At 43.1% G+C, this 21,050-nt stretch overlaps 1 protein-coding gene across 2 annotated transcripts in view; it reads right to left on the minus strand.

Annotated features, from left to right (window-relative positions):
- Positions 1-21,050, minus strand: part of PALS2 (protein associated with LIN7 2, MAGUK p55 family member) — a 141,060-nt gene that overhangs the window by 45,107 nt on the left and 74,903 nt on the right. For both annotated transcript variants that reach the window (XM_063452368.1, XM_063452367.1), the window contains exon 5: positions 20,980-21,050. This exon is cut by the window's right edge and continues 157 nt beyond it. In XM_063452368.1, coding sequence (XP_063308438.1) covers positions 20,980-21,050 — 71 coding nt within the window. The remainder of the gene's footprint in view (positions 1-20,979) is intronic.

The raw sequence follows: 21,050 nt of genomic DNA on the forward strand, positions 1-21,050 counted from the left end.
CACGTGCAAGGACCTAGCTCCGCTGGTACTACGGAGAAAATAGCTAAAGACAAACTGGGTAGACCTATCAAGTTTCTGGGCAAATCCCAGATATGTAATAACTTTAATGTTGGTACATGTAATTACAGCGGTTGTCGTTTATTGCATATATGCTCAAAATGTTTCAGGGCACATGCAAAAATCATGTGTCCCAATAAAATGTATCCCAAACAGTACCTAACGTCTATCAACATATCCCTACTTGCGACATTTCTGTCACAGCATCCATCTACACATTTAGTAGATTTCATAATCTCTGGTCTATCAGAAGGATTCCACACAGGTATCATACATATGCCTTCAGGAATCCTGGAATGTCCAAATCTACAATCCGCCCAACACAACCCTACAGCTGTTGACACACTCATAGCTAAAGAAGTGTCAGAAGGTTTTTTATTGGGACCTTTTCAATCCCCTCCTTTCACTACATGGAGGACAAACCCTATCGGGGTTGTCACAGGAAAATCTTCCAACAAGCAGAGACTTATTATCGATCTACCACAGGTTTCGCAGCGATTTCTGGGAACGAATGGCTTTGAGGTAGCTGGCCTTCAGAGGTGCAGGACCTGGAGTGTTTTTTCTCTACCTCAGCTCTTTTCGAGATATATCCCATTGTGGCGGCTGCCGTGGCATGGGGACATCTATGGACAGGTTCATCAGTCAGGTGTTACTCAGACAACCAAGCAACCTGTTCCATTATCAACAAAGGTCGCTCCAACTCCCTTACTATCATGAGATTTTTGAGGAAACTCACTTGGTTGGCAGCATGTCATAATTTTTTCTTGCATTGTGTTCATATTCCAGGTATTTGTAACGAGGCAGCTGATAATTTGTCTCGTTTTAAATTCCAGGCCTTTCATCAACTTCTCCCATCAGCCACGCTCACAGCCACGGCCACTCCACTGTTCCATCAGCTAACAATGGACTAGACGTTATCATGCAACATTGCAGAACTTTGTCCCAACTAGCTCTATCTACAAATACCAGGAAAACCTACAACAGAGCTTTCAGTTTATTCAAAAGATTCCTCTTGGAACACAACATATTACAACTATTCATCATGACATCTTTTTTAGGTTTTGCCTCTTTTTGCCACATCAAACTCAAACTTTCTTACAACACAATCAAACTATATCTTACAGGCATCCAACATCACATGCTGACCTTACAACCCAACAACTCAAGTTTCATGTCATCATACCAAATCAAGAACATCCTTAGGGGTATACAAAGATCCGAACCCCCGCATACAGCACAGAGGCTTCCTATAGATTTTCATATCCTTAAGAAATTATCACAACTACTAGATCTAAAACCCCTCTCCTTCAACACAACTCTAGTCATCAAAACAGCTATTTACGTGGCTTTTTATGGGTTTCTGAGACCTAGAGAGTTTACCGCCATCAATACAACACAATCCACTCACCTACTGCTTCATTCGCACTTAACCAAACACATGGACTATTATATCCTGACACTACCTCATTCCAAAAACAGTCAACACGCTCCACCCGTAGAGGTTAAATACTATCCGACTCACAACAGATGGTGCCCCGTCCAAATACTGGACTCTTATACAGAGAGTCTCAAGGCACCACCATCACAACCACTTTTTGTTCTACGAGGTTCAGTTCTCACTACTACCAACTTCATGACCCACGTTAGGTCATTACTAACACAGCTGGGACTCAAGCCAGCTAACTATTCAGGCCACTCCTTCCGCATAGGAGCGGCCTCCACAGCCTCCAGTGTTAACATACCGGTTCATGTTATCAAGACACGGGGGCGCTGGAAATCATCCGCTTACACACGATACATTCCTAACCCTGTACAAGAAGTAAGAAATGCTTTTCAGAACATGTCTTGTTAAAAGTATGTATATTGGTAGTTTGTATTAAATATTGAAATTTCTATTTTGCCCTCTTTATTTTCAGGCCTACCTCATCGTCGGTTTCGGCACACCACAACCGACTTGCTACTTTTATACCATCCTACACTTATTAGGTCTTATTTCTCTTTGCCATCATGAGCCCTTCACACAAGTAGTAAGGCCTTTTGGCCTGTGTTTGTGGGAGGGGCGTATGACACACCCCTTCCCTACTTAAGGGACACCCCTTACCTAGCTCCATACCTTCGAGGTCAGCGTTGCATCACCCTCCCACCCACACCTCTTTATCAACTCCTTTTTCTTACATTTCTTCTTGGTGGGCCCTCTTTATTTTCAGGCCTACCTCATCGTCGGTTTCGGCACACCACAATCGACTTGCTACTTTTATACCATCCTACACTTATTAGGTCTTATTTCTCTTTGCCATCATGAGCCCTTCACACAAATATACATATATATATATATATATATATATATATATATATATACTTAGATCATATATATAATATATATATATATAAATGATCTAAGTATATTTGATGTGTAACTGTAATTTATTTATTTTTTTAACTAATATTTTATTTTTATTACAGGAGAGGGGCAGAGACAGTGTCAGCCAGTGATTTTACATCACTGGCTGACACACAGGATCAGTGATCACAGTGACAGGCTGTCACTGTGATCACCTCCTGCAGATCACGGTAATTGGCCACAGGGGGAGTGCCTGGGTGGCCAGGCATGCCCCCCACCGTGATCTGCAGGGGGATCCTGCCTGGAGTTACTATGGGTCAGCCAATAGGCTGACACATAGTAACTCTGATCGCAGTGACAGGCTGTCACTGCGATCAGATCGCAGGGAGAGGCTGTCTCTGCATTCAGATCACAGAGACAGCCTCTCACTGCGATCATACTCTGCAGATCGCGGTCACTGACCGCAGGGGGACTGCCTGGGGGGCCAAGCATGTCCCCCGACCGCGATCTGCAGATTAAAAATGCCGCGGCTCCATGTGTCAGCCGATTTTAAAATCGGCTGACACATGGTAAATACCGATCGCAGTGACAGCCTGTCACTGCGATCGGAAGCTGCAGACCGCGGTCCCCAGGCACAGGGGGGCTGCCTGGGGGGCCAGGCATGCCCCCCGACCGCGATCTGCAGCGGCCATGTGCCGCCGGCCACGTGGGGGGTAAGACCGCCCAGGACGTACTATGCCGTCCTGCGGCGTTTAGAGCCGCCCAAATAAGGATGGCATAGTACGTCCTGCGGTCTTAAGGGGTTAAAGCTGAAAGTCTGCACTTTGGTTGTTTCATTTCAAATGCATTGTGGGAGCGTACAGAGCCAAAATTATGAAAATTGTGTCAGTGTCCAAATATTTCCGGACCTAACTGTATGTATATCAATCCGTTGTTTTACCAATTTCTAGCGATAGAAAATATATGCAAGAAATACACAAACAGAAAATAATAAAATCACAGTAATAAATTAATAAGCCCATACACAAAATACCAAAAGATAATAAACTGAAACCAGAAAAATTGTGTATTTATTTTAAATGGTAACCATTTGGTTAAACACACTTAATATAATGTATCAGCCAAAACCAACAGGCTCCTTTTTATAACTAACAGAAGTCACTAAAGTTTAATGGCCAAATAATATAGTACTAATCAGACCACTAAGACAGATCTAAACAACAGCAACTGTCGATCTGTGGATCTAAAAAGAAGAAAATAACCGATCCACAGTGCTAACCATTTTAAAATATTTATTAATAACACAGGTTAAAAACACTCGCTATACTGTTTTTCTAGAGTAGTGTGTAAGGATTCCTTACCGCTGCTGCCCGTTTCAGCTAGCATCCACTAGCATGCAGTCACTTGTTAATCCTCTGCATGCGTCCCACTGCCTATTGTGATCCTGGGTTTCACTTAACTGCGCTCGCATTCAACACTCAATCTTGCGCTGATGTAGTGCATTACGTGTTTCGTGAATCTATTTCTGACCCTATAGTGTTAAAAATGCCATCTAGCCCACCTTGCCTCTCTAAATATAGTAAAATCTTACTTGTATTAAATTCTGCAGCTGCTGCCTCTGATCTGCCTGCTTAGCTGAAATCAGAAGTTATTCTCTGAGCCAATCACAATGCTTTCCCATAGGATTGGCTGAGACTCAAGGAGGGAGATCACGGGCAAAACCAGCACAAGTCAAACACAGCCCTGGCCAATCAGCATCTCCTTATAGAAATGCATTGAATCATTTTGTATCTCTATGAGGAAAGTTTAGTGTCTCCTTGCAGAGGGTGGAGACACTGAATGGCAGTGAGTGTGCAGCACCACCCCAGGAAGCACCTCTAGCAGCCATCTGAGGAGTGGCCAGTGAAGTTATCACTAGGTTGTAATGTAAACACTGCATTTTCTCTGAAAAGACAGTGTTTACAGCAAAAAGCCTGAAGGGAATGATTCTACTCACTAGAACAAATTCAATAAGCTGTAGGTGTTCTGGTGACTATAGTGTACCTTTAAAAATGTATTGTTTAGACAGTGTGTATATCAGAATGAGAAACTCCATAATTATTTTTTATTTACCACATATAAACTAAGAAAGACAAAATAATTACCAAAAAACATACTGTGGTAAATGACCAAATTATTGAAAACAGAAATACAAAATCTGCCACTCTGCAATGCTACTGAACCAAATAAATTAAAACTAATAAAAGATGGAATAAAAAAAGGTAATGAAAATGTACTTGATCAAAAATGTATATATAATACAAACGGCTTAACAAAATTTATTGGACTTACCGTATTTGGCGTATAACATGCACCGGCGTATAACACGCACCTCATTTTAAGAAGGAAATTCCAGGAAATTTCCCCCCACCCCATAGTATTCCCCCCCCTCATCCCATAGTGCCCCCCCCTTTCCATAGTATTCTCCACCCCCTCCCATAGTATTCTCCCCCCCCTCCCATAGTGTTTCCCCCCCTTTCCATAGTATTCTCCCCCCCCTCCCATCCCATAGTGTCCCCCCCCCCTTTCCATAGTATTCTCCCCCCCCCCTCCCATAGTGTCTCCTAGTGCACTCTCCCTTTCAGTCCCGCCGGAAACCGTAACCTGAAATTGAAGTTCCAGTACCGCGGTGCGCGCTGAACACCGGCCCACGCTTCAAGACAGGTAAGTAAATATGGTATATCGGCGTATAACACGCACCCATCATTTCCCCCCTATTTTCAGGGAGAAAAGGTGCGTGTTATACGCCGATAAATACGGTACATACAAAAATTGATTAATAAAATATTGATTAACAATGTGAATGTCATTAAAAGTGAGTGACCAAGAAGACCTTGTACATGTACTTACTGTTAATGCATCATAAAATCACTTCACTTTCATAATTTAACAAATAGTGGACCATATGGGGAAAAAAAAACAAAAACAAACAGGATGATATTCCAAGGGGTGATATGTAAAAATATAATGATACAAAATGAATTGATAAAATAAGTAGTTATTTTAATAAAAACATCTAAATAAAAAAAAAATACTAAATGTATAAAACATTCTAAGAAATGTACATTTTTTTTAATCCCTATATCTGCCTTTATAAAAAAAAAAAAAAAAAAAAAAAAAAGCATTAAGCTCAAAATCTATATTAAGACCAAAATCTATATAAAGCATTTAAGGGGAACTATAGTGCCAGGAAAACAACGTTTGTTTTCCTGACACTATAGCTACCTATAGAGCCCTCCTCCCTCGCGCCCCTCTCCCTTACCAACGTGAAGCAGAATTGATCTGTCACTTACCTGAGTACACCTAGTCTGACGCTGGTTCAGGCTCCGTCTCCGCTCCTTCCCCCGTTGACATTGGAGACCTAATGTGCATGTGCTGCAATGGCCACGCTCGCATTAATATTTCACCCATAGGAAAGCATTGCTTAACAACCTGGTAGGCAATGACTAGAGGCAGAGTTAACCCTCATAAGTTTATTACAAACTGCAATAATTTCCTTTTGCCGAGTTAAGGAACCTGGGACTATGCACTCAAACCATTTCAACTAGCTGAAGTGGTATGAATGCCTATAGTGTCCCTTTAAGGTAAAAGATTCACTGTGCTTCATCTAAATCTTCTGCAATATCACCTCCTCTCAAGTGGGCACTTACTTTTTCTGTAGCCATAAAGCTAAGTCCTCCTGGATTCCGGGAATGGACTATAGATACTCTTGAAAGATGTGTGAGGGAAGACCCTTCTTTAAATTTCTAATACTTTCCCACATTCTACTTTTAAAAGGTCTTTTAGTCCGTCCAATATATTGTTTCTTGCTTGGACATTCTAATAAATATATCACTCCTGTTGAGTGGCAGTGTATGGATAATCTAATCTTGAACATCTCCTGTATTCTGCATGTAAAAAACATTTTATGAGGGGCGGAGTCTGACCGCCAAGCTTCACGGACGCGGGGGAGAGGTTTAAGATTCTTCAAAACCCTGTCTTATAGGGGGCAGACCGCCATGCTAACAGGTCGCATGCAGGAGAGGCTCCGGAGAAACCGGCCCTTTAAGCTACTTACAGCAGAATTTCACACACAAAACGAGCCTACAAGACACCCCATAGATGTGGGAGCGATGGCAGATCCCGAGATCGGGAGTACTGGTCCTCTGAAGGGGGCACGGAGCTTCGAGGGCTGCGGCCTACCCGGAATGGGAGCGCGGTGGACGGCCGCTGCTGCGTCTTCCTCCCCGACTGCCACAGACTGTCAGAGTTGCTTGCCGGCCCTGTTTCCCCCCCCCTTTGGACCAGGGGGGGGTCATCCCGGTCCCCACTGAGGGGAGCCTGAGACGGGCGGGGGCTGAGGCGCACGGAACCATCGAACTGCCCCACAAAATGGCGGCGGAAGACAGCTCAACATTATCTGCTCCTGCACCATGGAGCCCCCTTGAACCGCGGGTACATCATCTGCCCTGCCGGAGAGCTTCAAGCACAAGAAAACCGTGGAAATACTCACCGTGGTCTGGGAGAGTGAGAGACCCCCGGCCCGCACTGGTTGTTCCTAGGTGGGTCCGAGTGCAGAAGGCACGAAATGAAATTGTGCTGCAGCGTGTAACAGCCAAGCAGACCTACACGACTTCAAGCACTGCACCCCCAGGACCACAAAGCCTGACATGGCGAGACTTACCACCTGCGAAGCTGAACTGCCATGGTGATGGATCAGTATCCGAGGGGAAGGAGTTATACATGCCAGCATAGAGACTCTCACAACACCACAGGACACTGACTAAACAAGAGAAGCTGTAGTTTTACATCAGCTACCTAAGAGCAGCTACCTATTTACCTCTTGCCACCTAAACGGCGCTCTAACATTCATCGTAGCCATACTATTATATTACTATGTCTAATGTTAATACCTAATAACACAGGAATGCACTCAGCCCCGGTGGCCGCCCACCTACCTACGCTTGACAGTGGTAATATCGAAATTCAACTGTGTAATACTCTTAAAAGCCCACATTTACTTATTTAAGTTAAAAATATGTATTTTATGCCATAAGCTAGTAGATCCCATCGTGACCCATTGCATTAGATATGATAACTCAGCCTGCGTTTAACTTGACATCTGTAACCTGCACTACGCTAGTTTCTGGAGAAGCGCACATAGCATGTAACCTAAAGCGATTAAGCTATAACTGCGTGACTGTACACTGCCCTTGGAGGGTATAGGCTGAACGGGACACTGGGACTGAGCCAAGCGGTGAAACTGTTCACGTTAAGCATCTTCTCCTCAATATGAGCGATGATTTTATTTTTCCTTCATTTATGTGTTTAGCATTTAGTTACTCTCCTTCGTAACTGCAGACCTATGACAGTGACCCGGATCTGTGACTCCTGCATCATGCAACACTACTGCGTATAGCGACACTTTACTGAGACTTTACCCACATGCCTAGCTAGCCTCTTTAATTCATAGTAAACGTGATTTCCTGCCTAGACATGTAGAACTAGCCTGTTATATTAATTTTCAGTTATCTTGCTTTCACCTACCGTGGCACATCTACAACTATACTCATGACATAACCTTGTGTAGTCAGATTCTGGGATAGGAATGATTAGCCCAACTCTGTAATGTATAGTCCTTGAGAAAGTCCCGTGGGCGGGACGAAACGCGTCGATGAGCCACAGCTGTTAGTTTGACACTCGGATCTGCTGCTGCAGGAGGAGATCAAGTTCAAGATTCCCCGTGATTACCGGTCTTTAGCGTGCTTTGCTGTGGGCTGGCCCTTCCACACCGCGGTCTTTTTTGAAGGCACCGACCGCGGTGTAACATTTTATCCCATTCACGGGTAATTATTATATATCATTTTTCTGGGATTAGGAGTGCTCTTCCACCATACCGTGGTCTTTTTAGAAGATACCGACCGCGGTATAGCACCATACCCCTCACAACGGAATCTTGTTTTGTTTCTAACATTACTCTTGCTTATACCTCGGTGGGGGTCCCCACCGAGGCAAGGTACTTTTATGAAGTTTATTTACATATATGTGTTTTACTTTGCCACATTGTATGTTTTTTGTATATTTAGATACTTGTGTTTTATACATTGTACCTACAAGGTTTGCTGAATATTCACTTTGACATTCATTCCAATCAGGATGTATTCATTTTAGTTACTTAATCCATTTCTTAATTAGTGAATATTGTTTAACAACAGATCTGTTTAGTCATGTTCTTTACCTATTAATTTACAGACATTTTTTTTAAGCTTTTAAGTAATATATATATATATATATCTGTATAATTCTTGATATTTTTTTAATTGATTTAGGAGCGCACGTACATTTTATACTTTGAGCTTACACTCAGGCTAAGTCGCTTGTGTATGTTTGCTGCTGCCCACTTAATTGTTTGATACTGATTACACCGTTTCCCATTGGTTCATTATTCTTTAATGTATAGTCCTAGCCTGACAGTTACTATCACTGTGACTACTAGGTGGAGCCCATCTGTGAGCCAAGCTATTGTTTCTCTTTGCTTTCTATGAAACTTTAGATATAATCCTGTTCATTTTCCTGTTTAAAAAAAAAAAACAGTGCAATGTTTTTCTATAATACCATGTGATTAAATGTGAATAGAAACCTGGTTGCACCAGCTGCCGTGGCAGTGCAAATCCACATGTTTAAACTCTGCACAACAAAAATAAAGAAAAGAAAAAAAAAAAACCTGGAAATGATGAAAATATTTTCACTAAACTAGACCAACTTCTGGACAAAGGATCTCTGCTGTTGATGATATTCCTCATCAATAATTAAATAAAAGAACGATTAGAACAGGTAGAGTTCGAAATAAAAATAAAGGATAAAAGAAGAACTATCCCCAAAAGTTAAAGACTGAACTTCTGCTGAACAATTAGATAAAACTGAATAGAGTCAAATATTAAGTCCAACATCAGAGAAATTACAAAGAAAATCACAGATAAAGAAGACTACGGTAAACGTAGACAAAGATCTTGGGAGAAATACAACCATTGCCAACAAATTAAACAATTCCACTATATTTAAGAAAACCAACAGAGATGCATTTGTTGTAAATAACAGAATAAACCGCCTAATGATGTGTATAGGAACAATGGAAAGAACAAATGTAGATCTCAAAAAAGGACAGATCCTATTCCCAGAAAGAGTGTGGACTCCACAGTAGAAAGAGTGGCAGAACAAAAAGTCATCATGAACAAGGGACTCAAAGGATATTTTAACGAACATTCTTTCTCCATAAATGAAAAACTAACCTCTATCAAGAGTCCTTTACCTCCAAGATGCCCCTTTTTAGGACAGAAAGGAGAGACCAGGATATCTCCAAAACAAGTTTGGAAAGAAACAAGAGATTCCCACTGGTCTCCAACCCAAAGGAAAATACCAAGAAGAGAAATAGAAGAAGACCCGATAAACAAATGAGAGATCATGGAGATGAAGAGAATAAATAAGTGTTTTTCAGTGATCAAATCGTGATATTGAAGAGATTTTCTGGAGAACACATATACCTAACAGGAAACTAGTGATCAATCCTAAATCCGTGTTCTATTAACAACAGATAAAAAGTGACTATGTTAAAAGCTTTGAAAGGGCAGTCGAAAGATTTAAGATCACTTGCATCAGATAAAAAAAATGGAAAGGACAATCTAATGATTATGGAAAGGAAAGTCCTTAGAGATTTGATAAAAGATGACAAGTTTATCATTAGATAAAGATGGAAGATTGGTGGTCATGAATCTCTCCCACTATGAAATGGAAATAGGAGACTTCTTTGTGATATGAAAACATACGTAACGTTGGAAGAAAATTCCTGTAAAGAATATATGGGAGAACTTACTGTATTATTAGAAAAGGGCTGTAATTGATGCATCCTGATTAAAAGATTATGACTATATCCATTGTAAGCATACAAGAATAGACAAGATAGTATTCTACCATCAACCAAAAATACATAAGAGACAGGGGCGGGGTCTGACCACAGCACTGAGCGGACGCAGGATAGAGCTGCTCCGGCTCCTGGAGGCAAACTTTCCTGGTTTAGATGCTTAATACAAACCCTAAACTCACTAAATGGACCACCAACCAGGAGATAATGGCAAGGGCTACACGCCGACACCAAACATGTGGCAACCACGGCAGAAGCCCGGGCACAGCAAACCAAGGCCTACCAGCATGGCCGGCGTGGGGGAGGCGGACGCTCCCCCATCGCCCCTGACAACCAATTGCTTGAATCTGAGCCCCCCCCCCCCCATATGGACTGGTGGGGGTTATCCCGGTCCCAGGAGGGCCCCATCAGGCATTGGGGCGACAAGCTAAACCGAGTCAAACATGCCACAAAATGGCAGAGACCGGCCAGGAGCCACTCACCACAAAGCGACACGCTGACATTCTAGAGAAGCTGGATGCCTTATTCGAAGCCTTTTGGCGCACGCTGGACGAAAGACAGGCTGCAACGAAACCACAAGTCGAGCCCTCACTGACGACACTACCCTCCGGTATACGGATCAGAGGCACGACAAGCCGAAAACGGCACACCAGAAAATGGCGCAGAAAACAGCGCGACACCTCGCCGACACCGCACCACCACTAAACTCCCACATGGACCGAAGCCGGCCTCACCCAAGCCTCCACCAACGCCAAGCACAAAAGCTACGAAGAGCCCTCTCCCAAACCCACGCAGAGTGTCAAAGAGACTCGGAGCTCCGACAAGCGGCTGGTTGAGACCGGGGCAGATTCCCCCATCTACACACTATAAATGGTTACCGGGACTGTTTCTGACTGGCGTGGGCTGAATTGAAAGCAATTCACAACCTACAACATCCTGGCACTAGGACATTGGCACATCCCTCTCTTGACCTTGTAAGAGGGACATGTTTATTCCTTTTTTTTGGTTCACTGTTGAGTTATTTTAATGGCTTCTATGACGATCAAAATAAGAAGTATTATTTCTTCTGTTTCACATGCCTATCTAACCATAGAGGAGGAGTACTACTCTCTAAGCTATGTGACCCTACTCAGGTTTCATATATATGAACAGACAGAACATGATCCTGATGAAAGTCCTCCTGGAAGGACTGAAACGTTGATCGCAGATATTTTTACTTTACTACAATAAACTTTGGACTTTTATAAAACCGTGAGTGCAGCCATCTACTTGGATTTTTGGATACATGAGCTGTGTATGGCTGGCACCCGGTCATTAAGGGATGCATTAGCGTGAGTGCAGGAATCAATTTGTTTTTTTGTATGAACAGACTTATATACATGCTCATTAGCTCATTTTAAACAGTGGTATTTTTCCGTATGCCCTAACTCACGCAGTTTACAAGAATGTCCCAGCAACCTATGTTCTATCTTCTATAGGTGTCTTATGTTAAGTGCAGATCAAGCAACTTCTGTTATCTATCTACACTACAGTTAGGTCTGGCTCTTGTGAGTATGTTTATTCAGATACCTAGCCTGTTATTTTCTGCTACACAATCTCAGTAAACGCTAGGGAAACCACCCGTTCTGAACACATGTACACAAATATGCATGCTAAGTACCCAAGTTCTGCCAGGCGTGCGCTGGGAACGCTGGGCGAACCCACTCATACACTACAGTCAAACACAGAACTGCTTATCAGGATATTCATATGCTGACATGCACAATCCTGTGAAACCATAGCATAGTACTCAGCAATAATTTGTGAGCCTAACCTGTCTTCCTCATATAAAATACCACGCAACGCAGTACATTGATTGATTGCTAATCAAATCTTAACATACTAGCCTGATAGAATACATTTGAAGATGCGCAGCTACTTTCATGCCATTTCTGTGACAAAACATGTTATAATTGAGTGTTGATATACCGTTGTGACATTGTCAAATGCTCATCTTACTACCTAACCTTGATGTCGGTCGGCATCCCGGTCTTCCACGTTTTAAGTTGCCTGTTATGCTGATATAGCTACTGTTTAACCCTGAACCAAGCATGAATCCAATATAAAAAATGTGCAATTGTAATCCATGATTATTAACTCAAAATAGCCGGTACCTGCTGTTGTGGCAGTGCCGGCATGTTTGTCATCATTACGCACGCCAAAATAAAGAATTTAAAGAAAAAAAAAAAATACATAAGAGATTAATAAGCCGATAATTTCCGTTTAATTTTATGAATAGGTGGATATGTTTTTACAGGTACAAGTGGTCAAGTTGAAATTAAATTCAAGAGATACCACTCAGGTCATTAGGAGTTTATCTTCATAAAATGCCTTGTATTTTTAGAATTAACACACCAATACTCACACATCACTGACATACACACACACACACTGTTATGAAACACATACACAGTCACTGATAGACAGTCACTAACAGACTCTCACAGACTCACAAATTCTTATGATTTTTTTTACATTTAATGTACGTCCACCTAGCCCCCCTTTCTTTGAATGTATTAAGACCTTGTTAATAAAGACACATCATTTAAGGAATGACATTTGGCTTCCAGTTACTAAACAAAGTTACATGCCTTATTCAGAAAAAAAAAAAAAAAAAAAAACAGGATCACAACCTGTATGTTTGAACAATAAAGTGGCTCATGTTTTTAAAACCGGTATAAAGTAGAACATTCTGATTTGATGTAATCAGTCAGATGCTGTATGTGTATGCAACCAATTAGAATGTTAACCTTAATCAGCAAAAAAGTGTTTGGTCCTTAAGTTACTTAATTTGTCAGTTTGTCAGCACAAGCACTTCCTGATTATATAGTTAAGGAAGGAAGGAAATAAAATATTCAGAATTTGTCTTCATCATTTATCTGCATTTTATCTTATTAAACCCTTAAAGGGACTCTCCAGGCAGAGTATTTTATTCACCTGGTTCCAGCGCCGGGAACCTCGCGAAGCTGTGCCCCTATTTCATCAAAGTGACGAAATAGGCGGGCGCGAGCAGGGAGCAATCAGACGCTTCCATTTGGAAGCGTCATTGCTCCCTTGTGCGCCCTATGAAGTCCTGAACGCACTACCGCGCATGTGCGCGGCCGCGAGCGGAGCTGACTGACAGCTCAGCTCGCGGTCTTTGCCCGCCCCCTCTCCTCTACTGACAGGCAGGAGAGAGAAGGTGCGCACAGAGTGCCTTCTCTCTCCTGCACACATCAGACGTATTTTAATACGTCTGACGTGTACAAGGCCTTTTTAGGGCCCTACATGATAGGAAGTCCCTGGCCGTCTGAGTGACAGCCACTGGAGGTATTCCTATCAATCAATGTAAACACGGTATTTTCTCTGAAAATACAGTGTTTACATTAGATTGCCTGCAGGGAGCTATAGATCTCACATTAAGCTGTAGTTGTTCAGGTGACTATAGTGTCCCTTTAAGGACTGAGGGCATTTTGAGATGGAATGTGTTTGTGACCAAAGGCTTTTAGCCATGTGTTCATTCTACCACAACTTCACCCTGTTCAAAATGTCCACTTGCCAAACTAGCCACCGGCAAGTGAAAATTAAGCCCTGGTGAGTAGAAATTCACCTCTGGTGGTTATGCTATGGCTTCCTGTGGAGAATTACTTTTGCCAACTGGAAAGAGGACTTCATAGTTTAAGCCATGTTATACACAAGTGTTAAAAAAAAATAAAAAAAAATGGGGCTTTCTTTTGATACCCTATATCAGTGATGGCAAACCTGTGGCACGCCGGGCCCGCTTTGTTGGCACGCGGCCATAGGTCGCCGGGAGGGAGGGGTCCGCTGGCTGTCTGCAGAGTAGGCACCTGCCTGCCCGAAACGGCAGGCGCCTACTCTGCTTCCGGGTCGGGAGGCAGGGGGAGGGCTCTAGCAAGCAGCCCCCCTGTCCTCCAGCGCGATGCTGTGCGGAGCGTTGCCGCATGTTACCATGGCAACGCTCCACACAGCATCGCGCAGGAGTACAGAAGAGCTGCTATCTAGCAGAAACAAACTTACCACCGGACCACCAGGGATACAGCATTAATATAGCTTTTCTTTTGTATTTTTACCCCTACCCCCTCCAGCACCCCTTACCCCCCACAGCACTCCTACCACCCACAGCACCCCAAACCCCAACACAGCACCCCTTACCCCCCACAGCACCCCTTACCCCCACAGCACCCCTTACCCCCACAGCACCTCTACCACCCACAGCACCCCTACCACCCACAGCACCCCTACCACTACAGTACCACCCACAGCACAGCACCCCTACCACCACAGTACCACCCCCAGCACACGTAACCCCCACACAGCACCCTTACACACACACACACAGCACCCCACACCCTTACATACACACACACACACAGCACCCCACACCCTTACACACACACAGCACCCCACACCCTTACACACACACACACACACACACACACACACAGCACCCCACACCCTTACACACACACACACACACACACACACACACACAGCACCCCACACCCTTACACACACACACACACACACACACACACACACAGCACCCCACACCCTTACACACACACACACACACACACACACACACACACACACACAGCACCCCACACCCTTGCACACACACAGCACCCCACACCCTTGCACACACACAGCACCCCACACCCTTGCACACACACAGCACCCCACACCCTTGCACACACACAGCACCCCACACCCTTACACACACACACAGCACCCCACACCCTTACACACACAGCACCCCACACCCTTACACACACAGCACCCCACACCCTTACACACACAGCACCCCACACCCTTACACACACAGCACCCCACACCCTTACACACACAGCACCCCACACCCTTACACACACACCACCCCACACCCTTACACACACACCACACCCTTACACACACACCACACCCTTACACACACACACAGCACCCCACACCCTTACACACACACACACACAGCACCCCACACCCTTACACACACACACACACACACACCCCACACCCTTACACACACACACACACACAGCACCCCACACCCTTACACACACACACACAGCACCCCACACCCTTACACACACACACACAGCACCCCACACCCTTACACACACACACCACCCCACACCCTTACACACACACACCACCCCACACCCTTACACACACACACCACCCCACACCCTTACACACACACACCACCCCACACCCTTACACACACACACACCACCCCACACCCTTACACACACACACACACAGCACCCCACACCCTTACACACACACACACACAGCACCCCACACCCTTACACACACACACACACAGCACCCCACACCCTTACACACACACACACACAGCACCCCACACCCTTACACACACACACACACAGCACCCCACACCCTTACACACACACACACACAGCACCCCACACCCTTACACACACACACAGCACCCCACACCCTTACACACACACACAGCACCCCACACCCTTACACACACACACACAGCACCCCACACCCTTACACACACACAGCACCCCACACCCTTACACACACACAGCACCCCACACCCTTACACACACACAGCACCCCACACCCTTACACACACACAGCACCCCACACCCTTACACACACACAGCACCCCACACCCTTACACACACACAGCACCCCACACCCTTACACACACACAGCACCCCACACCCTTACACACAAACACATACACTGCACCCCTCAATGCAGTATGTGTGTGTATTCAGCAGTCTGTCTGTATGTGTATTCAGCGGACAATGTGTGTGTGTGTTTAGCGGACAATGTGTGTGTGTGTTTAGCGGACAATGTGTGTATGTGTTTAGCGGACAATGTGTGTATGTGTTTAGCGGACAATGTGTGTATGTGTTTAGCGGACAATGTGTGTATGTGTTTAGCGGACAATGTGTGTATGTGTTTAGCGGACAATGTGTGTATGTGTTTAGCGGACAATGTGTGTGTGTGTTTAGCGGACAATGTGTGTGTGTGTTTAGCGGACAATGTGTGTATGTGTTTAGCGGACAATGTGTGTATGTGTTTAGCGGACAATGTGTGTATGTGTTTAGCGGACAATGTGTGTATGTGTTTAGCGGACAATGTGTGTATGTGTTTAGCGGACAATGTGTGTATGTGTTTAGCGGACAATGTGTGTATGTGTTTAGCGGACAATGTGTGTATGTGTTTAGCGGACAATGTGTGTATGTGTTTAGCGGACAATGTGTGTATGTGTTTAGCGGACAATGTGTGTATGTGTTTAGCGGACAATGTGTGTATGTGTTTAGCGGACAATGTGTGTATGTGTTTAGCGGACAATGTGTGTATGTGTTTAGCGGACAATGTGTGTATGTGTTTAGCGGACAATGTGTGTATGTGTTTAGCGGACAATGTGTGTATGTGTTTAGCGGACAATGTGTGTATGTGTTTAGCGGACAATGTGTGTATGTGTTTAGCGGACAATGTGTGTATGTGTTTAGCGGACAATGTGTGTATGTGTTTAGCGGACAATGTGTGTATGTGTTTAGCGGACAATGTGTGTATGTGTTTAGCGGACAATGTGTGTATGTGTTTAGCGGACAATGTGTGTATGTGTTTAGCGGACAATGTGTGTATGTGTTTAGCGGACAATGTGTGTATGTGTTTAGCGGACAATGTGTGTATGTGTTTAGCGGACGGTGTGTGTGTGTGTGTGTGTGTATGTGTGTATGTGTTTAGCGGACGGTGTGTGTGCATAATTATTAGGCAACTTAACAAAAAACAAATATATACCCATTTCAATTATTTATTTTTACCAGTGAAACCAATATAACATCTCAACATTCACAAATATACATTTCTGACATTCAAAAACATAACAAAAACAAATCACTGACCAATATAGCCACCTTTCTTTGCAAGGACACTCAAAAGCCTGCCATTCATGGATTCTGTCAGTGTTTTGATCTGTTCACCATCAACATTGCGTGCAGCAGCAACCACAGCCTGCCAGACACTGTTCAGAGAGGTGTACTGTTTTCCCTCCTTGTAAATCTCACATTTGATGATGGACCACAGGTTCTCAACGGGGTTCAGATCAGGTGAACAAGGAGGCCATGTCATTAGATTTTCTTCTTTTATACCCTTTCTTGCCAGCCACGCTGTGGAGTACTTGGACGCGTGTGATGGAGCATTGTCCTGCATGAAAATCATGTTTTTCTTGAAGGATGCAGATTTCTTCCTGTATCACTGCTTGAAGAAGGTGTCTTCCAGAAACTGGGAGTTGAGCTTGACTCCATCCTCAACCCGAAAAGGCCCCACAAGCTCATCTTTGATGATACCAGCCCAAACCAGTACTCCACCTCCACCTTGCTGGCGTCTGAGTCGGACTGGAGCTCTCTGCCCTTTACCAATCCATCCATCTGGCCCATCAAGACTCACTCTCATTTCATCAGTCCATAAAATCTTAGAAAAATCAGTCTTGAGATATTTCTTGGCCCAGTCTTGTGCGTCTTGTTCAGTGGTGGTCGTCTTTCAGCCTTTCTTACCTTGGCCATGTCTCTGAGTATTGCACACCTTGTGCTTTCGGGCACTCCAGTGATGTTGCAGCTCTGAAATATGGGCAAACTGGTGGCAAGTGGCATCTTGGCAGCTGCACGCTTGACTTTTCTCAGTTCATGGGCAGTTATTTTGCGCCTTGGTTTCTCCACACGCTTCTTGCGACCCTGTTGACTATTTTGAATGAAACGCTTGATTGTTCGATGATCACGCTTCAGAAGCTTTGCAATTTTAAGAGTGCTGCATCCCTCTGCAAGATATCTCACTATTTTTAACTTTTCTGAGCCTGTCAAGTCCTTCTTTTGACCCATTTTGCCAAAGGAAAGGAGGTTGCCTAATAATTATGCACACCTGATATAGGGTGTTGATGTCATTAGACCACACCCCTTCTCATTACAGAGATGCACATCACCTAATATGCTTAATTGGTAGTAGGCTTTCAAGCCTATACAGCTTGGAGTAAGACAACATGCATAAAGAGGATGATGTGGTCAAAATACTCATTTGCCTAATAATTCTGCACGCAGTGTATGTGTTTAGCGGACGTGTGTGTATGTGTTTAGCGGACGTGTGTGTATGTGTTTAGCGGACGTGTGTGTATGTGTTTAGCGGACGTGTGTGTATGTGTTTAGCGGACGTGTGTGTATGTGTTTAGCGGACGTGTGTGTATGTGTTTAGCGGACGGTGTGTGTATGTATTGCATTTGTTGGAGATACTAATAAATAGAAGCTGAATTTTATCTATTTATATCATTATTTAAAATTTGTATCATTGAACTCTCTGTTGTGTTTTAAAACAAAAGTTGTTAATTGGTTCGGACAACTGTACAAGTTGTTTTTTCTAAACTTAAACCTCAGTATTCAGGTTTAATTGCAGTGTTGGCACTTTGAGGAAAAAAAAGTTGGCATATATTGCGGTTTGGGCACTCGGGCTCAAAAAGGTTCGCCATCACTGCCCTATATGTATACATAACACAATAAAATATTTAAAAATTGGAAAACAAAAAAACACATCAGTTTTACATTTAGAAAGACATGGTTATACAGTCAGATATAGTTATATCATCACAATCTCATCCCAATAAGTTAAACTACTATATAATTCCATATGAATGAGCGAAAATGTAATATAAATGCTACAAGTACGCATTTTGGCATTTAAACTGCATCTGACTGTATCACAGGTGTTGGCAAACTAAAGCATATGATATCATTTAACACCTGCTAGCTAAAAAGTGGCCTATTCATCAAAAGCCAATGTAACCCAGAAACAATGTTCAAAAGTGTATACAATTTAGAACTCTAACCTAATTATAGGTCATACAAAAATGCTAAAACACAAATAACGCTTTCTGCACTTACAGAGGCCTATAAAATGTCTCTTACACTGAAATCGTTAAAATGTTTTAAATGCGTCTGTGCTTTCTGCTTCACCTGCAGTTTTTGACCATGGAGCAAAACGGAACTGCACAAAACATTAATTCCACCTAGGGACAGACTGCAACCATTAAAAGAGACATCGGCATAGGACTGGTATTTTACGAACATATGCCAATAAATCTATTGAATGTTAGCCTCATGAATATTCATGAGCAGACTGTACAGGATTGTGTAAGCAAGGCATATAATAATAATAAGGATCTCTACAATTGAACTACACATCAGGTCATCTCAGGAAGAATTTGTTTAACACTTTGTAATGCATTGGGAATCTGGGACAAAGAAATGTGCTAAGCACCAAAACAACTTTGGATACAAATGCAGAAAGATAAGTCCTGCGCTCACTCCCATCACTGGGCGGCAGCAATGACTACTGTAGTCATCGCTGCCGCCCAGTGATGGGAGTGAGCGCAGGACTTATCTTTCTGCATTTGTATCACTCAGCCTTGTTACAATGCAGCCGCCCATCCCATGTGTTCCCTATTACGGGTTAATAATATATAGGGGTGTATATAAAAAATACCCCTTTCTGTCTCATTGGAGATTTTTGCCAGAGACTCAAGGAAGCAAGGTGAATGGTTAGAGTTAGGACCCACCTTGGGGAGTCTGCCTTGACATTGGCAGGTGGGCTCATCCTCTCATGGCCATTGAAGGTAACTAAAAAAACCTCCGTTTAAAAATACATAGGGATTAAGGAGAGAGCGCAGGTAACTTGTTTTTCTTTGACCAAAACAACTTTAGCTTAATGGAGCTGTTTTTGTGTATAGGCAATGTCACAGCAGTCTGCTCAATTATCTGCCATTTAGGAGTTAAATCATAGCCATGCCTCCTCTGGCTGTGACTTACAAAGCCTCTATGAGGAAAAAAAATGTAATTTTCTACAGCACAGTATTTACTTTAGAAGGTTTTATCTTCTGTTCTGTTAATTGAACTTCAATTACACACAGGCGGTTGCTACTTTGATCTGGCAAGCAATTCTGGCAGGAGATAAGAAATTCTAAATTAAACATACTATGCTATAACTAGCTAAAAAAATAACATCAGCTTGTTTTCAGAAGTGTGTGGAAAGGGTGTGTGAGTGACATCCAGGCGAGACCTGTATAAACAAAGTGATTTAATGCCTAATTTGCAGAGAACTGAGCAGTTTCCCTGCAGGGTCATGATTTATACACCAAAAACATTTAATTAAGCCAAAATTGTTTTGTTGCTTAAAGTGTTCCTTTAAGGACTTTAGAGCTTGTGGCTGAGGTTTGCAAAAGTGTGGGATTTCACGAGCCAGTTCTAATATGCCATTTATATCCAGGTTAAATTGCAAAACATCTATTTACCCAATTTTAGCCAAAATTGATAAACATGCTAGTGAAATTAAAATAGAAGAGCAAAAGACCAACTACATGTGACAGTGATTAGAAAAAAAGATATTCTGCATTAATTGCCAAACAGACAAATTAGAATCAGCTATTTATAGATAGGTTCACAGTATTTAGCGCAGTGAATCCGAACACATGCAAATTAAGAAATCAACCAACTGATTGTACTGAGAGCAGTTTAAGAGTACTTGCTAAAAGCTTAAAAATAAATTCATTGGCAACATATTTTTATATACCAACCTGCTGTGGAGTAATAGTATCTCTATAGCTGGGTAGTATTTTCAGAGTAACACTACCACTAATACTCTTAA

Source organism: Pelobates fuscus, chromosome 4, assembly GCF_036172605.1.
Source record: "Pelobates fuscus isolate aPelFus1 chromosome 4, aPelFus1.pri, whole genome shotgun sequence".
Taxonomy (NCBI): Eukaryota; Metazoa; Chordata; class Amphibia; order Anura; family Pelobatidae; genus Pelobates; species Pelobates fuscus.